Source organism: Haemaphysalis longicornis, unplaced genomic scaffold (assembly GCF_048455015.1).
Source record: "Haemaphysalis longicornis isolate Haplotype H1 unplaced genomic scaffold, Haemaphysalis longicornis Haplotype H1 scaffold_3, whole genome shotgun sequence".
Classification (NCBI taxonomy): Eukaryota; Metazoa; Arthropoda; class Arachnida; order Ixodida; family Ixodidae; genus Haemaphysalis; species Haemaphysalis longicornis.
This window is the reverse complement of record NW_027526335.1, coordinates 91,442,433-91,466,315: the sequence shown is the minus strand read 5'-3', so window position 1 is coordinate 91,466,315 and position 23,883 is coordinate 91,442,433. Positions and strand designations below refer to the sequence as shown.

Genomic DNA, 23,883 nt, shown 5'->3' with positions numbered 1-23,883 from the left:
AGTGGGTTTACAGGGACTTCCATATGTTTTGTCTAAGCACTCCCTTTTTCTGCCATATATACGCCATTTCCTGCTGCTGGTTTTCTAGGAAGGAAAAGCCGCAACCCTACCTCGGGGCTTTCTTGATTTACTGTTTTCCCTAACTTGCCATTTAAACAGGCCACCAAAAAATTAAGTTTCATTTCAGAGGTAAAATTTTGCTCATTAGTGTTGAAACATTTTTCCTTTGCCACTGGCACCGACAACAGCCGATCATTTCCATTAGACGAGAACCGTTCAAGTCATGTCAGACAGCTAATGTGGCCAATGCAAGGCATTCGTACAGAGAATCACTGTGCACTTAGTGTAACAAGTTCTTCAGCAAGATTTTCGCTATCATAGGCCATGGCATCACCATTGCCAGTGGTCGTTGCATGCCCATTACACTACTGGGGCCTCCCTCAATGACTTCTACCTCCTCATTTCCCACGACCGCTCAATCTTTTCTGTGCCCTCATTATCTTATCCCATCGCCACGTTTATTATTTTGCCCCGTCTGCTTATTGCGTCCGTCAGTTGTCAGAGTTACTAATCTCGGGAGTTCGTTCCTCCCGTAACACACCCCATTTCATTTCCCTATACGAACCAGAAAGCCCTCTACACCCGCGTCCCTTCCATTCCATAGCACTCGTTCTTTGGCCTCAGGTGCGCCATCAGCATTTCCTTTTTCCGTGGCTCTTCGGGCTGACGTACGCTTTCTTTCAGGGCGCTTCGCGAGGCGCCAAGTTGCTGGTTCCCAAGTGACCACACATCTAATGATAGTTTCCAACCACGCAATGGCCACTGTCACTATGAAACACGCAACCAATCTCGGTGGCAAAAGTTCGCATTCCGTAAATGTACGCGTTCTAATTTGCCGTTACTTTCCGGTAGCAACGCTCGCTAGCTTACACAAATACCTGTTCTTTCAAACCTACCGTACTTATTTCGGCGTACTTGAACCACTTCCTCAAAATCGATCGTAGGCATCAGAACAAGTTTGCGGAATAAGTGCGGAATACTGCCACTTCGAGCAGTAACAAAATCACAAGAATGGCGGTTTCGACGTCAGCGCTGAGCAACGTCAGTTTGGGGCCAACAGGTTACTGTGTCCAACCAACTCAAGTGCCCCGACACTGCTCAATAGCGTTCTCGGATTAACGCCAAATGAATGCCATCTCTCGTGCCGATTTTCCTTACGGTTTTACTGACGGCGCAAGCGCGAATTCCATTGCAAAGCGTCGCACTGCGAAACTGTGCAATTGAACACGCGGATTATAGAGTTCCAATTGAATTCAAAGAATTAGGTAGTCTGGAGTCGAAGGCACGAACGCATACACAGAACGCGGTGGACATATTTTGACAAGGCACACAATTTATGTGCGCCAACTTCCCAGCTGGCGACCTACAACGGCGCATCAAGCTGGACGCAAGTGGCCACCCTGAAGGTCATTCCAGTCACCTCGCTACGTCCCCCAAAGAAGCGGCTTCTAACCACTACAGCCGTCACAGCTACGAAGCGCCCGATCACTGCGTACTCACAAGATTGCTCCACCAACAACAGCCGCGTACACAACGCCAATGATGCCCGCTTTGACACAGGTCGCCCCTGCGCGCGTGCCGCGCAGCTGCTTGTACTTCCCTGCCGATTTGTACACAACATTCATCCTGGGCCAATGTTTCACGCAGCTGCTTTTCGCCCAAATGCCGCTACGGGCATAGAAACTCCAGATCGAGCTTTGCTCGCGTTAACCTCGCGTTTTTCGCATGCACACACCTGAAAGCCTGGCCGGAACCGGAACTGCAATCATCCAACCTGCTGTGGACAAACACCATCGACAGCATCCACCGCGAGGGGGCGCTAGCGAACTCACAAATTCGCATACCCCACCAACTGGTTGAATGCAAAAAACATTCAAGACAACCCACTCCGTAAAATCAACAGGCTCATTTTATTTGATTGTACCGGCACAGTCCTCGCGCTTAAATTTCTCATTCTGATGTAACGGACAGAGCATATGCCAGCATTGAGCAATGTCCCTTCAAACGCAGATTTGTCACAAAACTAGAAAAGGCACGAATGAGTCATAAACTGAACAGACTATTAAAACCCTCGCACTGGTGTAAGGTCACCCTGCTTTATGCCTGTCACATCGGCAGCCCTGGATGACATCACTGAACTTATGACTGGTGAAAAACTCAAAAGTTCAATGACAACCAGTTTTGACGACTGCAAGGGTGTTAAAAAACGCGACAAATCGCACTTGATGATCACCACTAGGTGGTCAAGGTTGGCAGGTAGGAGTGCAAAGAAATGGCAAAGTATGTGACAGGAGCGACAAGGCACAAAAGCACGATAGTCAGCTGACCCACCTCGCCAAAAATAATGCAACGTGCAGGCCTCCATCCTAATTACACAACCTATAATGCTTGAATTGTACATCCGTGATTTTGCAGTATGCCAGAAAAGTTGCAAAAGGCAGAATAACATTAGTTACTGTAGTTACACAGCAAAGAATAGCTCAACTGGGTGCAGTGCGGTTGGGGGCAGGCACCCGGTGTATGTGTGTAAAGAAGACACATGAGGCATCTCTCCATACTCTTAATAACATTTGTGGTCATCTATAAAAATATCTCTGTGTCTCATATATCACAACTAACATTTGTTTGAGCGTGCTGAACACTTCAGGAAGACATCCCAAAACAAGGACACACATCCCAAAACAAGGACACATTGCTCAGTATGATGAAGTGGGTAAGTGACAGGTTGCATTTCATCGCAATTTCGTATACGTCGTTCTCTTCTGTACACCACAGCACATGTATTCAGGATCACAGCACCAGGCACGGTCTGGTTAACGCGCCGGCAAGCATGGTCCCAAGGCAGTGTATAGACTGCACCACATCTTATACACAATGTTACGCACAACTTCTCTTTTTGCTATGTTACAACAAAATTATAAACCTCAGTGCAAGCATCCACATGTGCACCAGAATAACGTGCTCTCACCACAACCATGCACGCATACAAATTTACACAAAACACTATGTACAGGCCTGTTACTATGTAGGCAATCTTATACTCTTTACTTCTTGCACCCAAAAGCAAGCGAGATAACAAATCTGCAAAAAGCGCATGAAACAAGGGTCAGTTGTGTAACTTTAAATAGCTTTTAAGCCATTTATTCAACCACAGCAGGAGTAAATAAAACCAGCACATCAGCAATATGCAGTGTGTGCTTTTTGCCTCCCATTCGGTACACTAGAAAATGCTTCTGTTCGAGCGGAAACATTAGTCCAGTGAGTGTCAAGTCAAATTGCAATTTTTAAGAAAGGCAGTTTACGGGACGATAGTTGCATTTACCACAGGATTCGGCTCCCCCACCCCAATGACGGTACAACAACACTTGTACAATTTTGAGTTGAAGTACCCTTAGACCTGTTACATGGCACCAATAATGCACACATTTTTGAACTGGGTCTTCTTTCCAGGTACTCTAAATGTTGCTGACTGTAGAAGCAGAGTCCCATGCTATGTAGTGACCAGACAAAAACAGAGCTCCCACTTGCCACTCAGCCTGTCCAACTGGTCCACATTTCTAACCTTTTCACACAGCCCTCATATTTTGTCCTAATATTTGACAAATCTAGATAGCATGTCATCTTCACATTTCACCCTGACATCGTTAATGCAGGTTTTTTGCACCGACCATTACACACAAGACATACGGGATACGTCGGAGTAGAGGTCGAGATTTTTCACTAACAAGATTGCCGTAAAGTCACCCCTCGACCTATATACCGGTCCTTCGCTTAATTTTTTTTCCTACTTCTCGGCCGCAAGGCCAGGGGGTGGACCTATACTCTGGCTCGACCTATATTCCGACTTGTACAGTACATGACTGGCCCTCACCATCATAGCATGCCCACTTACACATTGTCATGATGGTATGCTCTGACGGTATGCTCATTTATAGAAAGCCCCTATTGCGTCGATGTCTGAACATTATGTTACACGCAAGTGCTACATGAATTTTTCCTTTGGCCGTAGAGAGAGATACTCCAGCACACATAAACAAGAAATTGACATGGTCAGAAATATCCACGATGTGCTCCCAACAAACAGAAAAACAGGATGCCACAATTATTTTATTATTAGCAAATTCATTTCACTCTTCCGGTACTGTACAGACACAAAAACTGGAAATATCAACTGCTGTTAGCCACCTTGGCTGGAGAGGGTGGCAACCAAAAAATTTCCCTTGGCACATAGAGGCTAAAGAGCCACACGGAATAAACACACCTTGTTTCTAAAGCAACAGGAAAGCTCATAATGAAAGATGAAAATTAACCCACAAATTTCAGTCATAAAATGTCACTGGTTTGTTGAGATGAATTTGCACGCGAGGCGTAAACTTTTGCGATTACACAACCCACTGTGAAAAGAAAAAAAAAAAAAAACGAAAAAAGAAAAGAAAAAAAAAAAGGACTTGCTTGGAAACTAGGCAATGAGTGAGTACCTTTCAGGGTATTTACTTTCCCCCTTTTTTGTTCTCAATGTTAAAAAAAAAATTACACACAAACAATGGCACGAGCACAGAGCACCTAAAATCCACTCCCTCCTACGGCACTGAAGGTCAAATCCGCGCCACACGACGGAGCGAAGGACAACACAAAGTGAAGCAATAACGCTGTGCGTTTGCCAGGCACACCAGCAGTCTCCTTGGGAGCCTCCGCTGTTAGCACGATCACAATGTGGGGAAGTTAGGTGAAGCGCTGGTAAAAACAACTCTGCAGCGGGCACGGCGATGTCAGTGCCCTCGCTGTCAGCTCTGCTGGGCAATCGTTCGGCACTCGAGATAGTTGGAGTCTCCAAACATGGCCGCACCGCCCCGGGAACGACTGCGTGCCAACTGGGCCTTGTTGGTTGCTGCGAAGAGCAGGAAGTGGATGACAACTCATTAGGTGGACAGCGAGACCTCCTGAGCAACAGGGAGGGCACAATACCCAGTGCGCCACCAGCTTAAACTTCACAGTGACGCTTGGAAGAACTTGAGGACATGAAGTGCAAGGTATAGTTCACTTCCCACACGCTCATCTAAAGCCCAAGAACAATACGCTGAGGGTATCCGGGATGCAACGTATCTACACTTCCTATGTAAAGCCAATGGCAAGGAAGTCGAAGCTACGTCAAACCAGGCATTACAGGACACTAAAGTGACTTATAAATGTTGTCTATACTTGGGGCAACTTTCTGCAGCAATGGAGAGAAACTTAAAGGGGGAGGGGGGGGGTGGGGGTACTAAGTGCTCTGTGTTACTGCCCCAGAGTAGTTTCCAACTGGTTTAGGTTTCAGTTTTGGCACGACAGAAACGCATTTGCTACAGTTCAATTCTTCGCATGAGCTTTGTGATTGAGTGTGTTGAACCTTGATCACCGAGCGTGCAGGCGTATTGACGTATCCCTCCCCACGCTTCATTTGTCTATAAACACAAGCCAATGCTTTCACTGGAGGACTCGGACCGACCGTGGGGACAATACTGTCCAACTCTGTATCATGCCGAAGTGAATTTTGTCAGCGCTGCAGTTTTGAGGGCATGCACTCATTTGTAAACTCTTCTGGAGCTGAAAACTGGGCAGCACCATCGACATGTGAAGCGTGCTACCATAGTGTGGGCACGTTATACCGAGGGAGCCACACACACACAAGCTTACGAACATGCTCGCTTAAAAGCCAGAAGGCTGGCTAACGGAACAAATTGCGTTTGGTTAGCATAAACGACTCAAGAGTGTCGGTTGCATCAGTCTCTCTTGGGCGTACATACACAAACAACCTGCTTCATTTGCTTTGACAGCGTTTGCTTCTCAAGCTTTTAAAATATTCTACGCAGAGAATGAAGTGGTGAGCTACTGGAGGGAAAGAAAGGTGCCGTCGACGATGACGCCATCGTTTTTTTCCGGAAGAGAACCTACGTGACACTAGTGGCAAAGAAAGCAAAAAAAAAAAAAAAAAAAACGAAAATCTAAAAATAATGCTGTTTCACATATTCTGCCTAGTTTTTTACTATCATTATCAATCCAAGGCTAAAAAATAGGAGCTATTTATTTTTCAATTGCTTAGGTTACAGCCAGCCAATTATTTTTGTTGAACTAGTTCCAGCAGCGCAGCGAAACGGCGTGGTTCGACTCCGTAGCCTTGACTGCATTGCCACAGAAAGTTGTTTGCAAATATAGTTGCCCACCCAGATGAAAGTCGGAAACGCATAAGCCATGTTCAGAGTTTATTTTTTGACCACCTTACGTGTGCACTTTTCAACGAGCAAAGTGCATTCAAAATTGCTACGTCTTTTCTCTTGCCCCATCCTCCCCAGCAATTTGCTGATGCCAACATGACGACACAGTAACAAGGCAACGGGGCTATATTTACCAAATTGCCATCATTTTTAGCCTGTACGCGTGCGTGAATGAACGAAAGTCGATGGTATTTAAATATAAAATGGGCAAAAATAGTTATCATAAGTGAAGGCCAACTGCAAATTTCACCTTGGCCAAATTTACATTGAACGTACAGTATGTACCACCAAACCAACTGGGGCATGACTGGTAGCCCTGTTAAATGTGTCGTTAATTAGTTATAAGAATTTAAAATAGTTCCATCTCAGGTGACACTGCACCTGCCAGCGGATTGCGCAGACCGCCATGAAGCGGAAGTGCTGCTGCGGCCGGCCCTGTGTTTTTTTCCTCCGGCCAGCCAGAAAAAACGGTCAAGCTCCGCTAGGCGCGCTTATCCTACGACTGCAGCGAGGGCGAAGCATTGCGCGCAGCTTTGCTTCGGCCAGCCAGCCGCGTGCGGCCGCTCACTCTCCGGCTGGGCCAGCTCGAACGTCACTTCAGCCTGGCTGTAATGGCCGCGCTCTCCTCAATTTCGCATTCAAAATCTCCGACTTTTTGGTGGTCATTTGCACGCAGATGCGCGTACTTCAGCTGTGAGATTTTGTATCTTGCTGTCTTTTTAGGCAGACTATACGGAAACTACGTTTTCAAGAGGTTGAAATTTTGAGTGCAGTTTACCTTTAAGGCTAAGATAGCATGAAAACACATCGTACGCCAGCATGTAGTCGCAGCAGTAGTTGATGCGATGGTCACAAATATTTTCTATTCTGTCACTGATTACAAATGAACTAAGGCTGTAGACCCCCGCCAAAAAGTCAAACAATGAATTACTTGCGTTAAACTGCTAGACAAATTCCCTTCAGTGTCCCGTTGATTATCAAATGTTAATCGTGAAATCAAGAGTACACTGTTTCCACGCTCTAGGACAAGCGTCTGGACAACTGCACACACAATTTCAGACGAGGAATGAAACATGCGAGATCTCCAAACAAATGGTATGTTGTTGTATAACTGCAAAACCATGCAGAATGTCAGCGAAACAATAAATGACATCGTCATTTTTGCAAGCTTCACTATTTGTACTTGCAACAATAACCAGCTATTTCTAGATATTGTGGGGATCGCGACTTTCACGCGAACCCCTTTTCTGGCTAGCTTCCCGTCGCGGCCGGCGTGCACATGCGCCTCGCTCACGCGACGGGAACCATACGGGAGGGCGCCAGTGACCGGACGGTTTGTTTTCGCCCTGGTGGAAGCGTTGACCCTTTTCCCCTCTGCCTTACCCGAGAACCAGTTCTTCCTCGATACTAGCGCCACCGTAAGGCGAAGTCTGGTGGGACGTAGCATGACGAGGGGACGCTCTCTCGTCTTGGGGATCCGGTAGCGCGCGGACGTTTCGGCGCGCTGGTCCTGACCTGGGGAACGCGCCACAAAGGACGCGTCCGGGCGGGCTGTGAGACTGCAACCGCGCTCGCACTGCGCAGCGCTCCGCTACTCCGGTATTCCATGGGTGAGTCGAACCATCTCGATCTCTAGCGTTGTTTAATGTCTCGCTCCCAGTGTTACCGTTATGGCCTACAATTAGTCTGTATGCAGTATATTTGATTTGCACATTGCAATAAATGCTGCCATTGATGTTTTGCCCTCGCCGCCTCCTGCCTTTGTCTGTCTCCGCAAACAACGGACCCGTCCGCAGCCGGCGCTCGCAAGGCATGTTTGCTGAGCGCGGATGGCTGCGGTGTGGGAAATCACTAGTGTGTGAAATGTAGAATCCCACATCTGGCGCCCCAACGTGAGGCCTTGTTTGCGGTGACGAGCAGGAGGCACGGCAGCATCCTTTGTTCTGGCGTCGGACGATCCGAGCACAGACAACAGACTTCAGGCCTAACTGATTGGAGCGATTGAGTTATTAGCAGAGGCGAACTTTCCTGAGAGTGAGCGAATTATTTATTGCTGCGGCGTTTTTAATTTGTTAAGCGCCGAGTTTGCAGCAGCCGTGTAAATGGCAGGACATCGCTGCCAGTTAACACGTGGTCTCAGATTTTTTGTCGGGACGTTTTTGTTTATGGAAACAAGGGTTTCCGAGTTTGCATCCACGCGAGGCCGGGAGCCCGCGCCGTTGTGTCAGCCCGAAGTGAGTGTGTACGGAAGCTGCCAATTGGGTCCGAGTTTCTTTTGTTTTGTCGACTCCGGGAGTCGAGGCTCTGGGAGCCATGTGGCCGGGCCACGTGTGCCGCAAAAGGCTAGCTGGTATTGCAGCCTGGCACGGGCGCACCGATACCGCTGAATGTGGTAGGCGCCGTTCGCTCATAAGCTGCTTGTGTTGCAGCGAGCGAGTAGGACCCTAACAAAGCAGATGTCTCCTCACGGCTGCACGTACGGGCACGTTCAGGGTTTCTTTCGTTTGGTCTGTTTTATTTTGTTGTGTTTTTGGATGCGGGTCGTTTGCCGAAGTGAGTGACCCGAAGGCTTTCACAGCCGGTCCTCCCGGAGAAGGCACGACCTTGGGAACAATGCGAGGGCGCATGGAGCGCTCCCCCTCTTTTGTTGATCGCCTCGCGCGAGAGAAAGGAATCTCTGCCGCCTCAGGAAAGACTTGCTTTGACCCATCGCTGCTTGAAAAACTGCTTTCCGCAGCGTAGTTGTTTTTGTTGTCGCGCCACGCGGGCGACGGGACTGAAGGGGGGCCTCATCCCTCTTCCACTGACGGGGAGAATTACGCGAGGCAAACTTTGCGCCCGCTGATTGTAACGTCGCAGGAGCCCTGTTGTTCGGCTCGAGAGACCAAGCTCTATTCACGTAAACTAAGCGCCACTGTGTTGAAACGTATTTCAGCATTTTTACGCAAGCGGCGTTCATGTGTGTGAACATAGGGCTGTCGTTGGGAGCAAGTACTGTTTCCGCGTTCATGTGTATGAACGAAGTGTTACTGATGCGAGCAAATACTGCTTTCGCATTTGTGTGGTTAAGCATCGCGCCGGGCGGTCGATGCGACCGTGTGTGTTCTTTGTGCCCTGTACCGTATAGGGTTAGAACAGGCTCTAGCTCTGTTGACATTTCCAGAGCGGTTGCATTGCTGACAAACTTAGCAGTTGAACCGTCAGATTGTGTCACGTTGTTGATGCAATCGAGTTGATATTCTCCCTACCCTGCACGCTGCAGCGTTAGGACACTTTGGCGTGGTTTGTTGACGTTAACAAGCAGGTAGTTATGCCGATGCCATGGCAATTGTGATATTCGACATCGAACCACGTGATGAAGGGGATTAAAGGGCTACTGCAGCCTGTTTGTCCTGCCCTATACATTGTAGGGTTTGGACTATTTATTGGGCTTTGTTGACATTAACAGAGCGATGGCAATGCTGACAACTCGTCAGTTGTCGTTAGGATCGCGCCACAAAGGCGGCGCGATCGGAGAGCTATTTTTCTGCCGTACACTGAAGGTGCGGGGAGTTTCTTTGTGCAGCTAAGCCACCCCGGCTTGGACCACATGACGGAGCGTGTTTATGCTGCTGTCTACTGTTCCGGGCGAGCTGCCGAGCCTGCTGAAGGGGTGCGGTGCGGCATGCCGTCACCAGCCTGGCTGAGAGAGTCGGCAGTCTGGTCGCTCGGCGGCCACGGGCCATCACGGATGTGCCGCCACTTGAGCAACGCTTGCTTGGGTTGGCTGGTGCGATTCTTCCCGGAGCTACCCGCCTGCAGACATCAGCGGGCGACGACCGGGCCTGCTGGTACACTACCAGCGGTGGCATTGGACGAGTGGAAGCCGGCGTAGGCAACACGATGCAGTGGCTAACGATTTAATCGACGAACAAACTTTTCGTCGCCTCTAGTCCTGTAGTCAGCTCTCACCGGCGTACGCAAGGAATTTAGGAGGGAGGGATGTGGGGATCGCGACTTTCACGCGAACCCCTTTTCTGGCTAGCTTCCCGTCGCGGCCGGCGTGCACATGCGCCTCGCTCACGCGACGGGAACCATACGGGAGGGCGCCAGTGACCGGACGGTTTGTTTTCGCCCTGGTGGAAGCGTTGACCCTTTTCCCCTCTGCCTTACCCGAGAACCAGTTCTTCCTCGATACTAGCGCCACCGTAAGGCGAAGTCTGGTGGGACGTAGCATGACGAGGGGACGCTCTCTCGTCTTGGGGATCCGGTAGCGCGCGGACGTTTCGGCGCGCTGGTCCTGACCTGGGGAACGCGCCACAAAGGACGCGTCCGGGCGGGCTGTGAGACTGCAACCGCGCTCGCACTGCGCAGCGCTCCGCTACTCCGGTATTCCATGGGTGAGTCGAACCATCTCGATCTCTAGCGTTGTTTAATGTCTCGCTCCCAGTGTTACCGTTATGGCCTACAATTAGTCTGTATGCAGTATATTTGATTTGCACATTGCAATAAATGCTGCCATTGATGTTTTGCCCTCGCCGCCTCCTGCCTTTGTCTGTCTCCGCAAACAACGGACCCGTCCGCAGCCGGCGCTCGCAAGGCATGTTTGCTGAGCGCGGATGGCTGCGGTGTGGGAAATCACTAGTGTGTGAAATGTAGAATCATACAATATTTAACTACCTATATTGTACATCAGAAAAGCAGAAGTATAACTGCACGGGCTCAGAAAAAGACTAACTTTTGAACATATAAGAGCAACATTTTCAAGTATCAGGGTGCACCCTAGAGCACCCTGTCTGGACAACCTCGGGTATCGGGGTATACCACCAATCTGATCCCAAATGAAAAGCACTACTCAATTTGTTGCTGAATCAAGAAGAGCTGCAACGCACTCGTCACCACAAATAGACACCTGACACAGGAATAGTAGTGGTTACCATTTGCGCTCCTGGGCGGCCGCCGCCTCTGCTTGTGAGAAAATGCTGAGCCTGTCTTGAGGGCTTCCAGCAAGCTGTCCATGACACCTTCCTGGTCTTGGCCTGCAACGAATATGGCAACATTTGAACTGCAGCGTACAGCACATCGAAACTGTCCTTTCCATTTAAAAAACTGTTTAAAACGGAAGACATCAGCTGACAACTGTGGTATCGTGTGACAACAACATGCTGTACAAAGAGCACCATACGGAGCACCTTCACAGATAACAATCTATCCACCTTGGCTCTGCATGATAGACCGACAGCTGTTACGGAGAAACCTGGCTGACTTCATAGCAAAAAACGTTAATCACGAATACAGATTCATGTAATAAACCAAAAATTATAGCTGGCTAGCTTATGAGCTAGGGAACATTGTTGCCTTATTGTTCCTTGGGCATTTTTTTTTTTTATAAATAGGTCTTTGAGCTGACAAGTGCTTTTTTTGCTTGCTTGTTCACGCTAAGTGCTTATTTTTCTATGTGCTTGCTTACACAGAATAACTTAGACAAGCTTCTTTCGGCCCTGGCAAGAGCATTAGAACAGTGCCAACTGCTTAATTTTTAAAGCCCTGTAATGCTGCCGTAAATGCATACCCCACAGTAAGGCAGGAAAAAAAAAAAGAAAGTGGGGTGGGGGGGGGGGGCACGGAACAAGGCCGCATACCCGAGCTGATGTCCACCAGCTGCTTCTTCTTGGCCATCCGCTCCTGCTTCTCCTTTTCTGCCTTTTCACGGGCCTCCTTGTCACGTTGTCGCTTCTCTTCCAACTCCCGTGCTCGGACGTTCTCGGCATGGGCAGCCTGGAAAAAAAAAAAAAGAAGACTTGTTACCCAGAGGCAGAGTTCGACTTCCATCGGCTCACAAGAGTTGCCTTTCACGCAATGTGCTGAAATGGTGAGCAGCAGCCCATAAAAGTGTACTCTGCTTTCACTGATGGCTGATCAGTTTTTGAACGCAATGTAAGGACTGAAGCTTTTATGGCCACTTCTGTCCTGCACTAGCGTCAAGGCAAGCGTCAGCCTGGTTCATCTCAACAAAATAGCAATCTGGTGCTGGCTTTGGGGAGAGGGGTCAACATGAGTGTTGGTATGGGCGCCAGCTGTTCACAGAGGTTTTGTCTTTGCCGCGAACGAATCCTATCCTTTCCTACACCTTTTCTTCGCCACATGACCGACACTATTTGTCCCTTTTGGTGAATCTGCCAGCACTGACGCTGTTGCCATAGTAGTATTTCACCGCACCTTGCTGCAGGATACACAAATTAATTTTTTATTCTAATGTAGATGAAACTGGCTAGCGACGTTTTTCACCTCGGCAGTAATCAAGTGAGGCCATGACATCCTACCCTACAAGCGGATAAAAGTACCAGCGAGGCAACAATCCAGAGATGAAAGTGTTCTGGTCCTTCCCAAAGACAAGATACAACTCAAATGCAAAACTCACACATGAGTTACATCCGAACGGGCTCAGCGAAGACCCCAGCATGGCTATTCAAGGTGGGCCTCGTGCGATCGCCTCTGTATTCGTCATGTGCAGTGCTAGGGGATGTACACCACTATGTAATGTGTTGCCCAGAGCATGATGTCGAGCGGACTGCAATGCTCTCAGCAGTTAAAAAGTTGGCAGCCCCACACAACACCCTAGACCACATCGTCTCCCCAAGGGGTCATTGGATACTGTGCAGGGATGTGTCGCACATTCTACTAAGCTTCCATCAGGACACGGAACTGGCAAACCCCTGATGAAAGGTCCCCAACATAGATGCTTGGGCGGAGCAACTGCCGGCATATCCAGCTAGGCTACACCCCTCCTGGTCCCACACAACCACCACCACCACCACTTAGGGAGTGGACAATAACAAGAGCAAGGCATTGAACAGGGCCTCACTGAAAAGAAGGCATCCACTGCACATGTTCATGAGTACATAGTAGAGCAGAAGGCCTTTTTGTGTGATTCTCTCATGAATGCTTAACGTGAGCCTATAGTACTACAACTGTTCCTATGAGTGCAGAACATCAAATGGCTAGGCTTCAGTGGACAACAATGGTTTGTGGAACTGCTCAGGACAACAGCAGCTGTTCATTGGCAACTGTAGTTTTTCCGTACTAGCAAGTTTGGCAAGCGCTGCGCTCCGCTTACCACATAGCATTATACTTTTGCTCTGCTTATTACCTTGACTGACTTTTCTGAAGCACCCCTGTAATTACGCGTCATCAGCTAGGCTACTTTGAAGCCCTCAGGTCATGCAGGCTCCCTTGCAATCACTCAAAAACATGACCTGTTCCACAGCTTTACATGGGCACGCCACGGGTGAAACTGTCCTGGTAATGTTCTCATCATTTAGCATCATCTCGTCTTATTCTCTTCCTAATCCTTCCTTGACATAGTATACCAGATAGATGTACACCAGAACCAGGCTAGACAAGGCCCATACTCAAAAATACTACCAAAATGTAGAAGTGCAGGCAATTCTGCAGTTGCATTGACAAGCTGGTGAACGTTTAGCAACAATAAGCGAAACTATCTGGTTGTTGTTACTTCTTCCCAGCAGTGCAAACAGGATACCCTTGTCATTCGTGAAATGTGCATAGGGCCTGATAGCGGCGCAAGTCCCTTACTGCAAACTGCTCCTTGAAGGACTTGACGTCCGTGAAGAATTCGTCCAGGGTGTACTTCTTGGGCTCAAAAACGTAGAACTCGGCCAGGCCCTCGTACAGCTTCTTCATTTTGGCAAACATGCCCGACAGCAGCTCATGCTCTTGCAGGGCCTGGTCGTGGAAGTCCTGGTTCAATGGCTGTCAAGGGACATGACAACACAACTCACGGGCTCAACGGGCCACTTTGCTAAAGAATTCATCAATTAAACGACCCAAGAAACAATATTGGCTTTAAGGTCACGCACATTCCAAGGACAAGCCAATATTTTGGTGAAACAAGCAAGCACAAATTGCTCCTAGGTTCCCTCTTGTGACATTACCCTTTCCATGTCAACAGTGTTAGGCTAACCAATCATTCGCAACAATAGTAATACACAACATTAACTACAATGCTTGAAAGTGAAAATCAGAAGTGTCGCTCAGAGAAGAATATAAACTGACAGCTTCACCATTTTTTTTTTTAAGTTGTCTAGCAGGAAGATGCAAGTGGTCTGATGCAGTTTCAACAAAGTTCCGGATTTCAAAAACTAAACAACAAGTAAGGAGGTGAGAGCAAGTAACGAGTGCAAGGATACACTCATGACCTCAGCAAAGCGGTCATTGGGACCTTGGGACTTGAATGTTTTCAGGTCCGTGCCGAGCTGGGAGAGGCACTTCTTCATCTGACCAAGGTTCTTCTCCAGCTGGTCTGGAGAAACTGGAACGCCACAGATACATGATACAGGGTTAGAATATGCCTCGGACCGGGGCTACCATCTGTGGAACAGATTACAGTGCAAATGCTGACGAAGACTAAGAAAGAACACGAGAGAAACACTGTCCGTTAGTCTCTCTTAACCTTTATCTACCTTCGCGCTGTAATGTGTTCCCCAGCTGTGTACTAACTTGACCAACATATTTTTCTGTGGGGTTATCTTTTCACATCGAAAACCCACCCACACTTCAATTACATCGATCAATTACTTCAATTACATGTTTAGAGCCCTTTGCTCCTACATCCAGCCTAATAACTGCATGTCTGTCAAAAGCCCGTAGGGTTCTAAAAGTCCCAAGTACTGTACCCGCTTGTGTAATTAACTGGCTTTTTTCTCCAAGTTGTGCCATATTTGAAGTCCAATTCCTTGTGCTTAGTAGCTAATGAGACTTCTTTTGTTTCTTTTTTTGCATTATCGTCCCTGCACCTGGCCTTTCCCGTGCAACTCCCTTGCACCGTGCAACGTCCCTGCAACTCTCTTGCGACTGATGGTGATAGCTGCACACTCATGGATAGTCCTTGGATTAGAACATTCTCATATGAAAATTCCCCCCCAGTCTCGCTTTTACTCCGTAATATAGCTGGACTTTTTTTACATGCGAGGAGTCCCATCTCTTTTCACAAGTGGTAACAATGCCACCAACAAAGTGGGAAGTATAAGAGTTAGTCGAAAAACCGGTACCGTTTTTCAGTGGAAGCAAGAATAAAGACTTGTACGACATGGTATGTGTTTGCAGGTAATCTGAATGGCAAGCATGCTCTTTGCTGCCTTCCCCTGATTTGAAAACAGGGTAGGTGCATCATGGTAAAAAAATCCAAGATTCTAACGACCAATGCAGGCAGTGAGCCCATTATGAGAGTATAAATACGGAAGAAGGTGTAGCTGCCACACAAAGACGTAAAGTAAAACAACGGTGAAACACGTACAGTTACACTGTGAGGGTTGATTGCCACAAGAGCTCTGTAACATTAGTAGTGCTCTGGGCTGTCATACACACATGCACTGCAATAACCCTACAGGCCCTAAAGAGTAAAGCAGTGCTTCTCATACTGAAAAATTTGTACAGCAATGCAAACACAAATTTCACAACATACACAGAGTTACTTCAACTTGTCCCCGATACCCCAGCTTACCCCTTGCTGCCTTCTCCGTGTAGCTCAGTTCATCACCAAATGAAAGGACATCGGGAAATTTCTTTTCTATTGTCTCGGCAAGGAAGTGAAGCAGCGTTGTTTTCTGGTCATGCGACTTTGTTCCTGAAAGCTAAGAGAGTAAAATGAAGTCAGTCAGTGCCAAGTTTCAAATCGGGTGCTGTTATAGTGTAGCTTAAAAGGGCCATGGAGATAAAATGCAAGGTTGGTTGATCCAAAAGATTGCCTCATTAGAACAACACTGACACCACTTTTAATGCAAACTATTCTCAAATAAACTATATAATCAAGAAAAAAGGGAATGGCCATGTGACCCAATAGCTAATTTCCCGCCCTAGGACCAATGACGTATTATGGGCAGGTGTGCGATTGGCTGAGGCCGGCAAAATCCAACGCAAATTAAACAGGGGTTATAAGCTTGCAGAACGAGCTATTCGCGCTTAAATTTAATGCATATTCTTTTTATAGCGGTAAGAATAGTGGGGTAAACAGTAGAACTCACGAACACACACGTAAACATAGAAGCACCAGTGCGTACAGCTGTTGGTACTCCGCGCACTATGCTTGTTATAGCTGCACAGCACTGCCGCGCTTTGGGGTTGTCTCACGATACAGGCCAATTGGCATAAGCGACATTGTCTTACGTGACCCTGTTTGTCGAGCATTCCCCGTGTTTCATGAAATGATTACTATCTACCATAACAAAAACAAGCGAAGGGCAAATACGGTCTGAAACAAAGCAAAGGCGGACAGTGGTACAGCGCAGCATGGTGGCGCCATCTAGGAGGACAGACGGTAAACAAGGCGCTCCGCAGTCTGCTGCAGACTAAACAGCGCACTAAAGTTTGCTTGAAGACCTGTCCCGGCTAGGTCATCGCATACGTCACGAAACACTTGATTGGGCAGGAGAATCAAAATTTGAACTTAAATTGATTAGTTTCTCAGCGAATAAAGCATCGTTTGTTGCCAGACAAGCACTGGGGGCACTATAAAGCACCAAATCTTTCAAATAAAACAAACTTGTAATTTGTCTGCATGGCCTTTTTAAGCCCCAATACAAGCATTTGCTCAGGTAGCACATATTCTGCTGGCGTAGTCGACCTGTTTTCCGAAGTCTTATTCACAGTGGGTAACAACAAAGAAACCATTACTACGGAAAAACAGCTTATGTGTAACTTTATGTGTAACATTTGCTAGGGTACCTACAACCTGAGAAGCATCTTTGCTTCAGCTTACAGAATTACATGCATTCAGTTAAATAGCCTACAAAAAATAGCTTTCTGTACTTCTGTTGCCTCAACACAAAGCAACGTAGACAAAAATACTGTACGAACCTAAAGTCTAAATGTTATAAATAAATGGGCTGACCACCGTCTGCCTACTCTTCCCAAAATTAAACAAGAAAAAAGAAAAAAAAACTTGTAGTAACTGCTCCACATGAGCAGGCAGTGACGAGAATGAGATTGGAAGAGTTTAAAATACCTTGGGCAGGAAGCTGATGTCAAATCCGATGGCTTGTGCGTTCCTTGAGCCAGTGTTCATGTAATTTCCGAGTAGTAAAACAAGCTGCAAGACCTTTCCAAATTTTTTACTTGACTTGATCTCTTCGCAGGCTTCCGTGGCTGCCACAATGCCCTGAAATGGGAAAGTAGCATCAAGGACAAGTGTTCCTGATGAATATTATTGGTAATAAGGACAATCTGTACGACTGATAATTATTCATGCAAATGTTCCAGCTTACAGGCTTGATATCTTGCACCATTTCTGAGAACCGGAGCTTGAAGCTGATGGACTGCAGCCTTGAATGTATTCTTTTGATGCTCCCAATCTGAAAAAGGAAGAGGAGGCAAAGTCACTCCAAAACAAACTAGAGTCATGTCGTACTGTGTCAGAACTGTACAACGAATTTTAACAAATGCCGTGGAAATTATTTATTCATATCCGCTTTATTAAAAGAAGTGAACTTCCCCTATTTTCACTTACTTTGGCACGAAACACAACTAAAAGTATTCAGGAGGCAGGTGAGATTGATGGACCTCATCGCTGTCATGTGCCACTCGTGACTAATAAAACTAAAGAGCACACACAACTGAAGAGGCGATAATAAGGAGAAGCTGATCACGTGACTAGTCAATTCATTGGCAAAGTGAATAATTTTGCCAGCAGGACACCGCACACTTCCCATACAGTGAAAGACTTTGATATTGCTACCCAGTGCTTCACTTCATGACATGAGCAAGTGGCTTGCAGCCACAAAAATCTAAAAAATTCTTGACTTGAAACAAGATGTGCAAAGCTTTTCGCATTCCCATCTTTTTGTGTCTTTTCACAGGAGGTAAAAATCTCTCCTCGCAAAAAAAAAATAGACGAGAAAGAGAGAGATGGACTGACTTGAAAGAAAGCGCAATGTCCAAAGGTCTACAGCAAAGTGAAACAAGACATTAGTACAGCTCATACCTCACAAACTTGAAATGCCAGTAGGTGGTACACTGGCCAGATTTGAAAAGCTACATTGTGAAGGCCAGTTTTTTCTATTTATCTTTTTTTTTTTTTTTTGCCAAGGTTACAGACCTACTTGCCAGTGATTTCAAGCGATAGTGTCTTCTCACCGTGATAGCGAACTGTTCTGCCTCGGCCAGATCGCTAACGTTGTCCTTGAGCTCACAGAGCTTCTTGAGCTGGTCAGCCTCGGGCATGTACTTGATCAGCTGCTGGAGCATGGCCTCAGTCAGGTGCTCCTCGTTCACTTCCAGGATGTAGTCGCGTATCGTGGCAGCCGACATCTTCAGCGAGCCTTGCAGGATCACTGAAAGAGCGTGACAGGAGAAGAACACGAACAAACGGCTAAGTACTGCGACTGTAAACTTCTGTCAGCAGGAAAAGCAGAGGACATCACTGTGCTTGTCCTAACCCTAAGTGGGATGATCACATTGTGTCTTTGTATTTCAACGGTGCACACGCATGCCCCAAACATCGGCCCGGCAAGTGGAACGAGAGCTGCACGTTATGTAGCAGGAATCCCATGATCAGCATTGAGATCAGAAGCCACCAGTGCAGTACCGGTCTGCTTACCTTCAATCTTTGAGATTTTTTGAAAAATAAATCAAATCAAATCAAATTTAAATCAATTTCAAATCAATTCGAATCAAATTCTATTCAATTCAAATCAATTTAAATAAAATTTATGAGCTTGATCAGGGCTCAAAAGAAAGAAGTGGGATAGCAGCCCGCATTCCACCTGGAAAGGAGTGCTTTTTGCTTTTTTTCCCCCACAATTAGTGGGCGATTTTGGTGCAGCTCTGGGGCAGTTTTTACTGACAAGGGTCATTTGGCACAGCATGTAGCACAGCATTTCTGTCTTGGCACTGCTTGGCACAACTGGTACACATGTTCCACCATAGCATAACTCAACAGGCATATTTTACATATCAAAGCTATTTAAGACCGCTGGGAAAAACTCAATACACCCTTCAAGGTGTTCAAAAGAAATATGTTCTCATCCAAAATCAAAGGTCACAATGACACTTTATGTATTATACAGGCTCATACAATTGGAGGCCCTTCCACGAGAAAAAAAAAATTAAAAAACGTGGTATTACAAAATGAACAATGTGAGAGAACTATGGCTTCACTTTAGAAAACTGTGTAACTGGGATTATTTTCAACTGCCGCTGAAATCTCACAATACTTTTGTGCACGCAGCTTCCACACCACATTAAGCGAGCAAAGTTTAAGATTCACATACTTCTCATAAAACTTTTACACGAGTTCTCAGTAAGCAACACTCAATGGCTTACTTGAGCTTAATAAAAGATGGCCAGGCAGTAGAGTTGCCTCCACAGCATAGGTACCATCAGACACCCTTTTTTTTTAAACTGAATGTCGTTATTCTTGCATTCAGGTACATGCAAATGTATGCACATGAACAAGTGTAAATATCATATTGAGTCAGCATATGTTAAACAGCACAATGGCCTGCTATGACTTTGCTGTGGTGTACTGATGATGAAGAAACTTGCATATCAAAACCAGTAGCCACAAATATGAGGCAAAGCTCTCCACAACAAAAAACGCAAGAAAGAGCCAGTGCGGGGCTTACTCAGGTTCTGTGCAGCCTTGCTATCGAGGACCTTGAGCTCTTTGGTCTTCTTGATGCACACTTTCTCCTCCGTCTTGTCCTTCTTCACGGGGGGCTCTGACGAAAACTTGGACACCAGCCCCTCGAAGATGTCCTCGCTCTCAAGCTCGTCCTCTTGCACCTTCACCCAGAATGCCTTTTCCGAGATCTGGACAGTAAAAAAAGTTTTCATCAGCACAATAGAAACATACCAAGGTTTCATTCAAGCCAAGTTTTTAGCTCGGTTTACTCAGTACTGAAATTCACTTTTGATCCCATCAGTTGTGGGCAGATAGCGTGGTGCAATCACGAGAGGGAGAACAGCACATGCACAGGGCACTTGTACCTTTTGCGGCATGACCTTCTTCCAGTTGGCCCGCTTGAGGGTGGTTCCAACGTTGTACTTCTTCTTGGGCTTCATGCCATGGGGCAGGGTCTCGGGCTGTGGCGGAGACATGGGCATGCCGCCGTTGGGCAGTCGCCCCATCATGGCCCCCAGGCCGGGGGGAGGGGGAGGGGGCGGGGGACCCATGCCAGGCATCGGGGGAGGGGGTGGAGGGCCCCCCATGCCGGGCATGGGAGGCGGTGGTGGGGGCCCTCCCCCCATGCCGGGCATCGGAGGAGGAGGAGGGATGCCTGAGCCGGGCATTGGGGGCGGAGGGGGAATGCCGCCTCCGCCCGGGAATGGCGGGGGAGGGGGTGGAGGGGGAGGGGGAGGAGCACCACTGCCTTGAGCTAGCAGGCCAGGGGGAACATTCAGCTTGCCGCTGTTGGGGCTCTGCAACAAGAGGAGAGAATGGGAAAGCACAGAGTAAAACAGCCGTTAGACAGTGTACAAACAATGCTGCAGATTGATGAAAGTACAGTAATTACTCCAATGTGTGCAGGTGCCATAGGTACAGGTAATTCGTGTTCTGCCCCCAGCAACACTCCATGATGATAATCACTTGAAAAGGTTGTGTCAGTTAGGCTAGGCACTACTTTCCTGATTGGTTGTTTTAACATACTGCTAGAAGCAATAGTACTGAGAGTAATAATAATTCACTTGGTTACCAAAGCCAGCTGCAGCTGAACTAAAGTACAAAGGCAGAACAGTAAAAAGAAAGAGCACAGTGATAGAACGCAAGCTTACATGAACCTGTTGCAGAGCCAATTACAATGGCTGTCATTGCTGCATGAACACAGCCCTACAAAAAATAGCCAAATACGAGAAAGGTGCAAAGAGAAAAGGCAAAACTAATCTGTTAACTTTCCCAAGCTGGTGTCATCATAATCACCAGCCTGATTGTGTCCACTGCAGGACAAAGGCCTCTCCCAAGATCTCCAGCCATGTCTATCGATTGCTAGCCGGGTCTACCCTTTCCCCCAAATTTTCGTAGCTCATTCCTCCATTGAGTCCTTGGCCTACCCCTATTGCATCTACGGTCTATTGGTAGCCACTTTGTTAAACGGATGGTCCACGGATGCTAGTTTATGGGCGGGCAAAAATACTTTTTAACCAACCCCTTGTCTGGCGAGCGCTGGACAGTTTTGACCTCACCAGCAGCCCACAATAAGGACAGCAGATTTTACATGTAGCCAGCATATTTTTGTACCTCAAGTGAAATTTGAGCCCCAACCAAGCCCAGCTGCTCCCATGCACTGCTTCTTTTGCACAAAGGTACTTAAACACAAGCACCATGCATACAAGAAAGAAAGACAGAAGTATGTATTACACAAGCATAGGACTCCCCACTGCACATAGAGGGAACTGGACGCACCTGCATGAGTTGTCCGTCTCGAAGGCGGGCTTCATAGTTGGCCAGCTTAGCCTCGTACTCCTGCTTCTGAGTGAGTGCTTCTTCCAGTTTCTTCTGCAACTGCTCGACGTTTTCTTGCTCCTCGCTCCGCGAACCCTGGATGATGTGTTCTAGAGAGAAAGGAAGAGTGAGGCGAGATGAACTCCAGCATTAAGCAGCCCCAACTCCCACTCAGCTCATTCCCGTCCCCTTCTATGCAAACTTCCCCACAACGGAATCAGTGGGAACCCACAATATTTCCGGCTTTCGAAGGCACGACCAGGTGACAAGAGAGGGATTGAACCACAGAGCATTCCAAGTTATCCTAGGGAAAAGATTATTTTAAGAGATTATTCAGGCCACCACAGATACCTTATTAAAGAGCAAATGGTTTTCAGCGCCAAGCAGACATCACACACAAAAATTATGTATGCACAGTCAACTCTCAGTAATCGACCTCAGTTAATTCACTGTTACAAGTTAATTTGATTGCATCTACAGATACAGTGACATTATAAGGATATGCATTTCAGCTCCAGTAAATTCAATTTCCCGCCTAATTTGTCCAAATTTAGGAGCCCCGTGAGAGTAGAATAAATGAGAGTTGACTGTGACACTATGCTAATTCAGAATAGAACTTTCGGATTACCTCTTACCGGGCATATGAATACCGTATAGTATTTATAAATTGGAGTGAGGCAATAAATGAAGCTAGCCTGCTTTATAAAGTCCCTGAATAAAGGTAGCCTATAAACGAATCAGCGTTTTAGTTCATATTGCATGCTTAAAACCTAAATGAACAATATGAGCTTGCGTGAGAACATGTCCAAGGCAAACACTGATTACATTTTAGTCACACCCTAGATACATATTTCTGAAAAGAGAAGCATCAAGGGCTAGGGGGGAGAGGGGGGGGAGAGAAAAAGGCTTTGAATTTTAAAAATTCCATTTTCAAGAAATCAACATCAAGGGGGGTCAGCGGCCGGTAACACGCCAGACAGTTACCGGCCACTATCTCCACTTCCCCCGCTCCCCCAACAATCACTTTCTTCTTCTTTTTCTCCCCACTTTAAGGCCACAAAATACTATGTCCCCGCATAACTTGGCTATAACGTACTTCCTGAACTGTCCTTGAAAATAGAAAAGGTGATTTGGTACTGGTGAGCAGCAGCTTCAATGTCACCGCTGACTGTCTTCAGAGAGCACCAGAGTTGTTTCTAAATCAACTCAGCAGGAGCCCAGCATAAGAATATCAACCCAGCAAGCAAAACTGCCAACAGGCAACTTACCCATCAGCGTGTCGATATCTACAGGAAACCTAGCGGAGCGCCTGAAGTCAGGGTCATAGCCGTTTTTGTGCAGGACAATTTGCGATATGCAACCTTCAATGAGCTTGAAGTACGCAGGTCTGTTTGAGAGAGAGAGAGAAAAAGAAATTAATTATGTGGAACGTTCCTTTTACAGAGATGTGTTCACGCAGGCTACAAATAAGCTTTGGGGCTTACTTGACAATGTGGTCGTCTCGTATGCACAGCAGGTGCTGTAGTATTGACAGGAAAGGCATTTCACACGGGGTATTTGTCACGGAGCTCTTCAGCAGGCGGAAACACTCGCTGACATCAGTAGTTACACGGTTAAGGCCAAACAATGAAGCCACACGCCAAACTTAAACAAAACAATGTTTTACAAAAAAAAGGGGGGGGGGGGGGGGGGGGGGGCACACTTAGCACTTGTGGTGCAAGGCTGGAGATACAGCAAAGCTGGGGGTCAAGCTAGCTTCTTCCGGTTTTGCTAAGTTTTGCTTGGTCGTGCTAAGTTTTGTTAGGTTTCGTGATGTTCTTGCTAGGCTAGGCTAAGAAGTGTTGAGGGGTGAGGCAAAGTTTAGCCAGATTTTACAAGGCCATTCCGGTCGGTCCCCCACATTCACAGCGGATCTCAAGGGGGAAGAAGCTAGGCCGACCACCAGCTCCGTTGTTTTTTTCCAGCCTTGCACCACTAGTGCAGCAAGCTGTGCCTTTTTTTCCCCGCCCCGTTCTAGTAACCCAAGAAAGACTGTCACCTTTAAAATGGCATAGTAAGGGGTGCACATATGCACATGCCCTCTGCACTCGCATTCGAGCAGGCATAAAAGCCGGCTTCACTGTTATAATATCGCGT

General features: G+C 47.1%; 2 protein-coding genes across 8 annotated transcripts in view; both read right to left on the bottom strand.

The window, feature by feature from the left end:
• The window catches only part of Mus312 (mutagen-sensitive 312), a 36,164-nt gene extending 34,266 nt beyond the window's left edge, over positions 1 to 1,898 (bottom strand). For 3 of the 4 annotated variants that reach the window (XM_077703789.1, XM_077703787.1, XM_077703791.1), the window contains exon 1: positions 1,561 to 1,805. The gene's annotated coding sequence lies outside the window, so the exon portion shown is untranslated. Of the gene's footprint in view, positions 1 to 1,560 lie in introns of all 4 variants that reach the window. The other variant, XM_077703788.1, reaches the window with a different exon arrangement.
• Positions 1,899 to 1,947: 49 nt separating this feature from the next.
• Positions 1,948 to 23,883, bottom strand: part of Dia (diaphanous related formin 1) — a 42,982-nt gene continuing 21,046 nt past the window's right edge. For 3 of the 4 annotated variants that reach the window (XM_077703794.1, XM_077703792.1, XM_077703795.1), the window contains 14 exons: positions 23,232 to 23,351; positions 23,016 to 23,134; positions 21,709 to 21,857; positions 20,295 to 20,726; positions 19,931 to 20,117; positions 18,441 to 18,637; positions 17,573 to 17,659; positions 17,314 to 17,466; positions 15,814 to 15,943; positions 14,501 to 14,622; positions 13,887 to 14,051; positions 11,933 to 12,068; positions 11,228 to 11,329; positions 1,948 to 4,948 (listed from right to left, as the gene is read on the bottom strand). In XM_077703794.1, coding sequence (XP_077559920.1) covers positions 4,845 to 4,948; positions 11,228 to 11,329; positions 11,933 to 12,068; positions 13,887 to 14,051; positions 14,501 to 14,622; positions 15,814 to 15,943; positions 17,314 to 17,466; positions 17,573 to 17,659; positions 18,441 to 18,637; positions 19,931 to 20,117; positions 20,295 to 20,726; positions 21,709 to 21,857; positions 23,016 to 23,134; positions 23,232 to 23,351 — 2,203 coding nt within the window. In that variant the 3' untranslated portion in view covers positions 1,948 to 4,844. The remainder of the gene's footprint in view (positions 4,949 to 11,227; positions 11,330 to 11,932; positions 12,069 to 13,886; positions 14,052 to 14,500; positions 14,623 to 15,813; positions 15,944 to 17,313; positions 17,467 to 17,572; positions 17,660 to 18,440; positions 18,638 to 19,930; positions 20,118 to 20,294; positions 20,727 to 21,708; positions 21,858 to 23,015; positions 23,135 to 23,231; positions 23,352 to 23,883) is intronic. The other variant, XM_077703793.1, reaches the window with a different exon arrangement.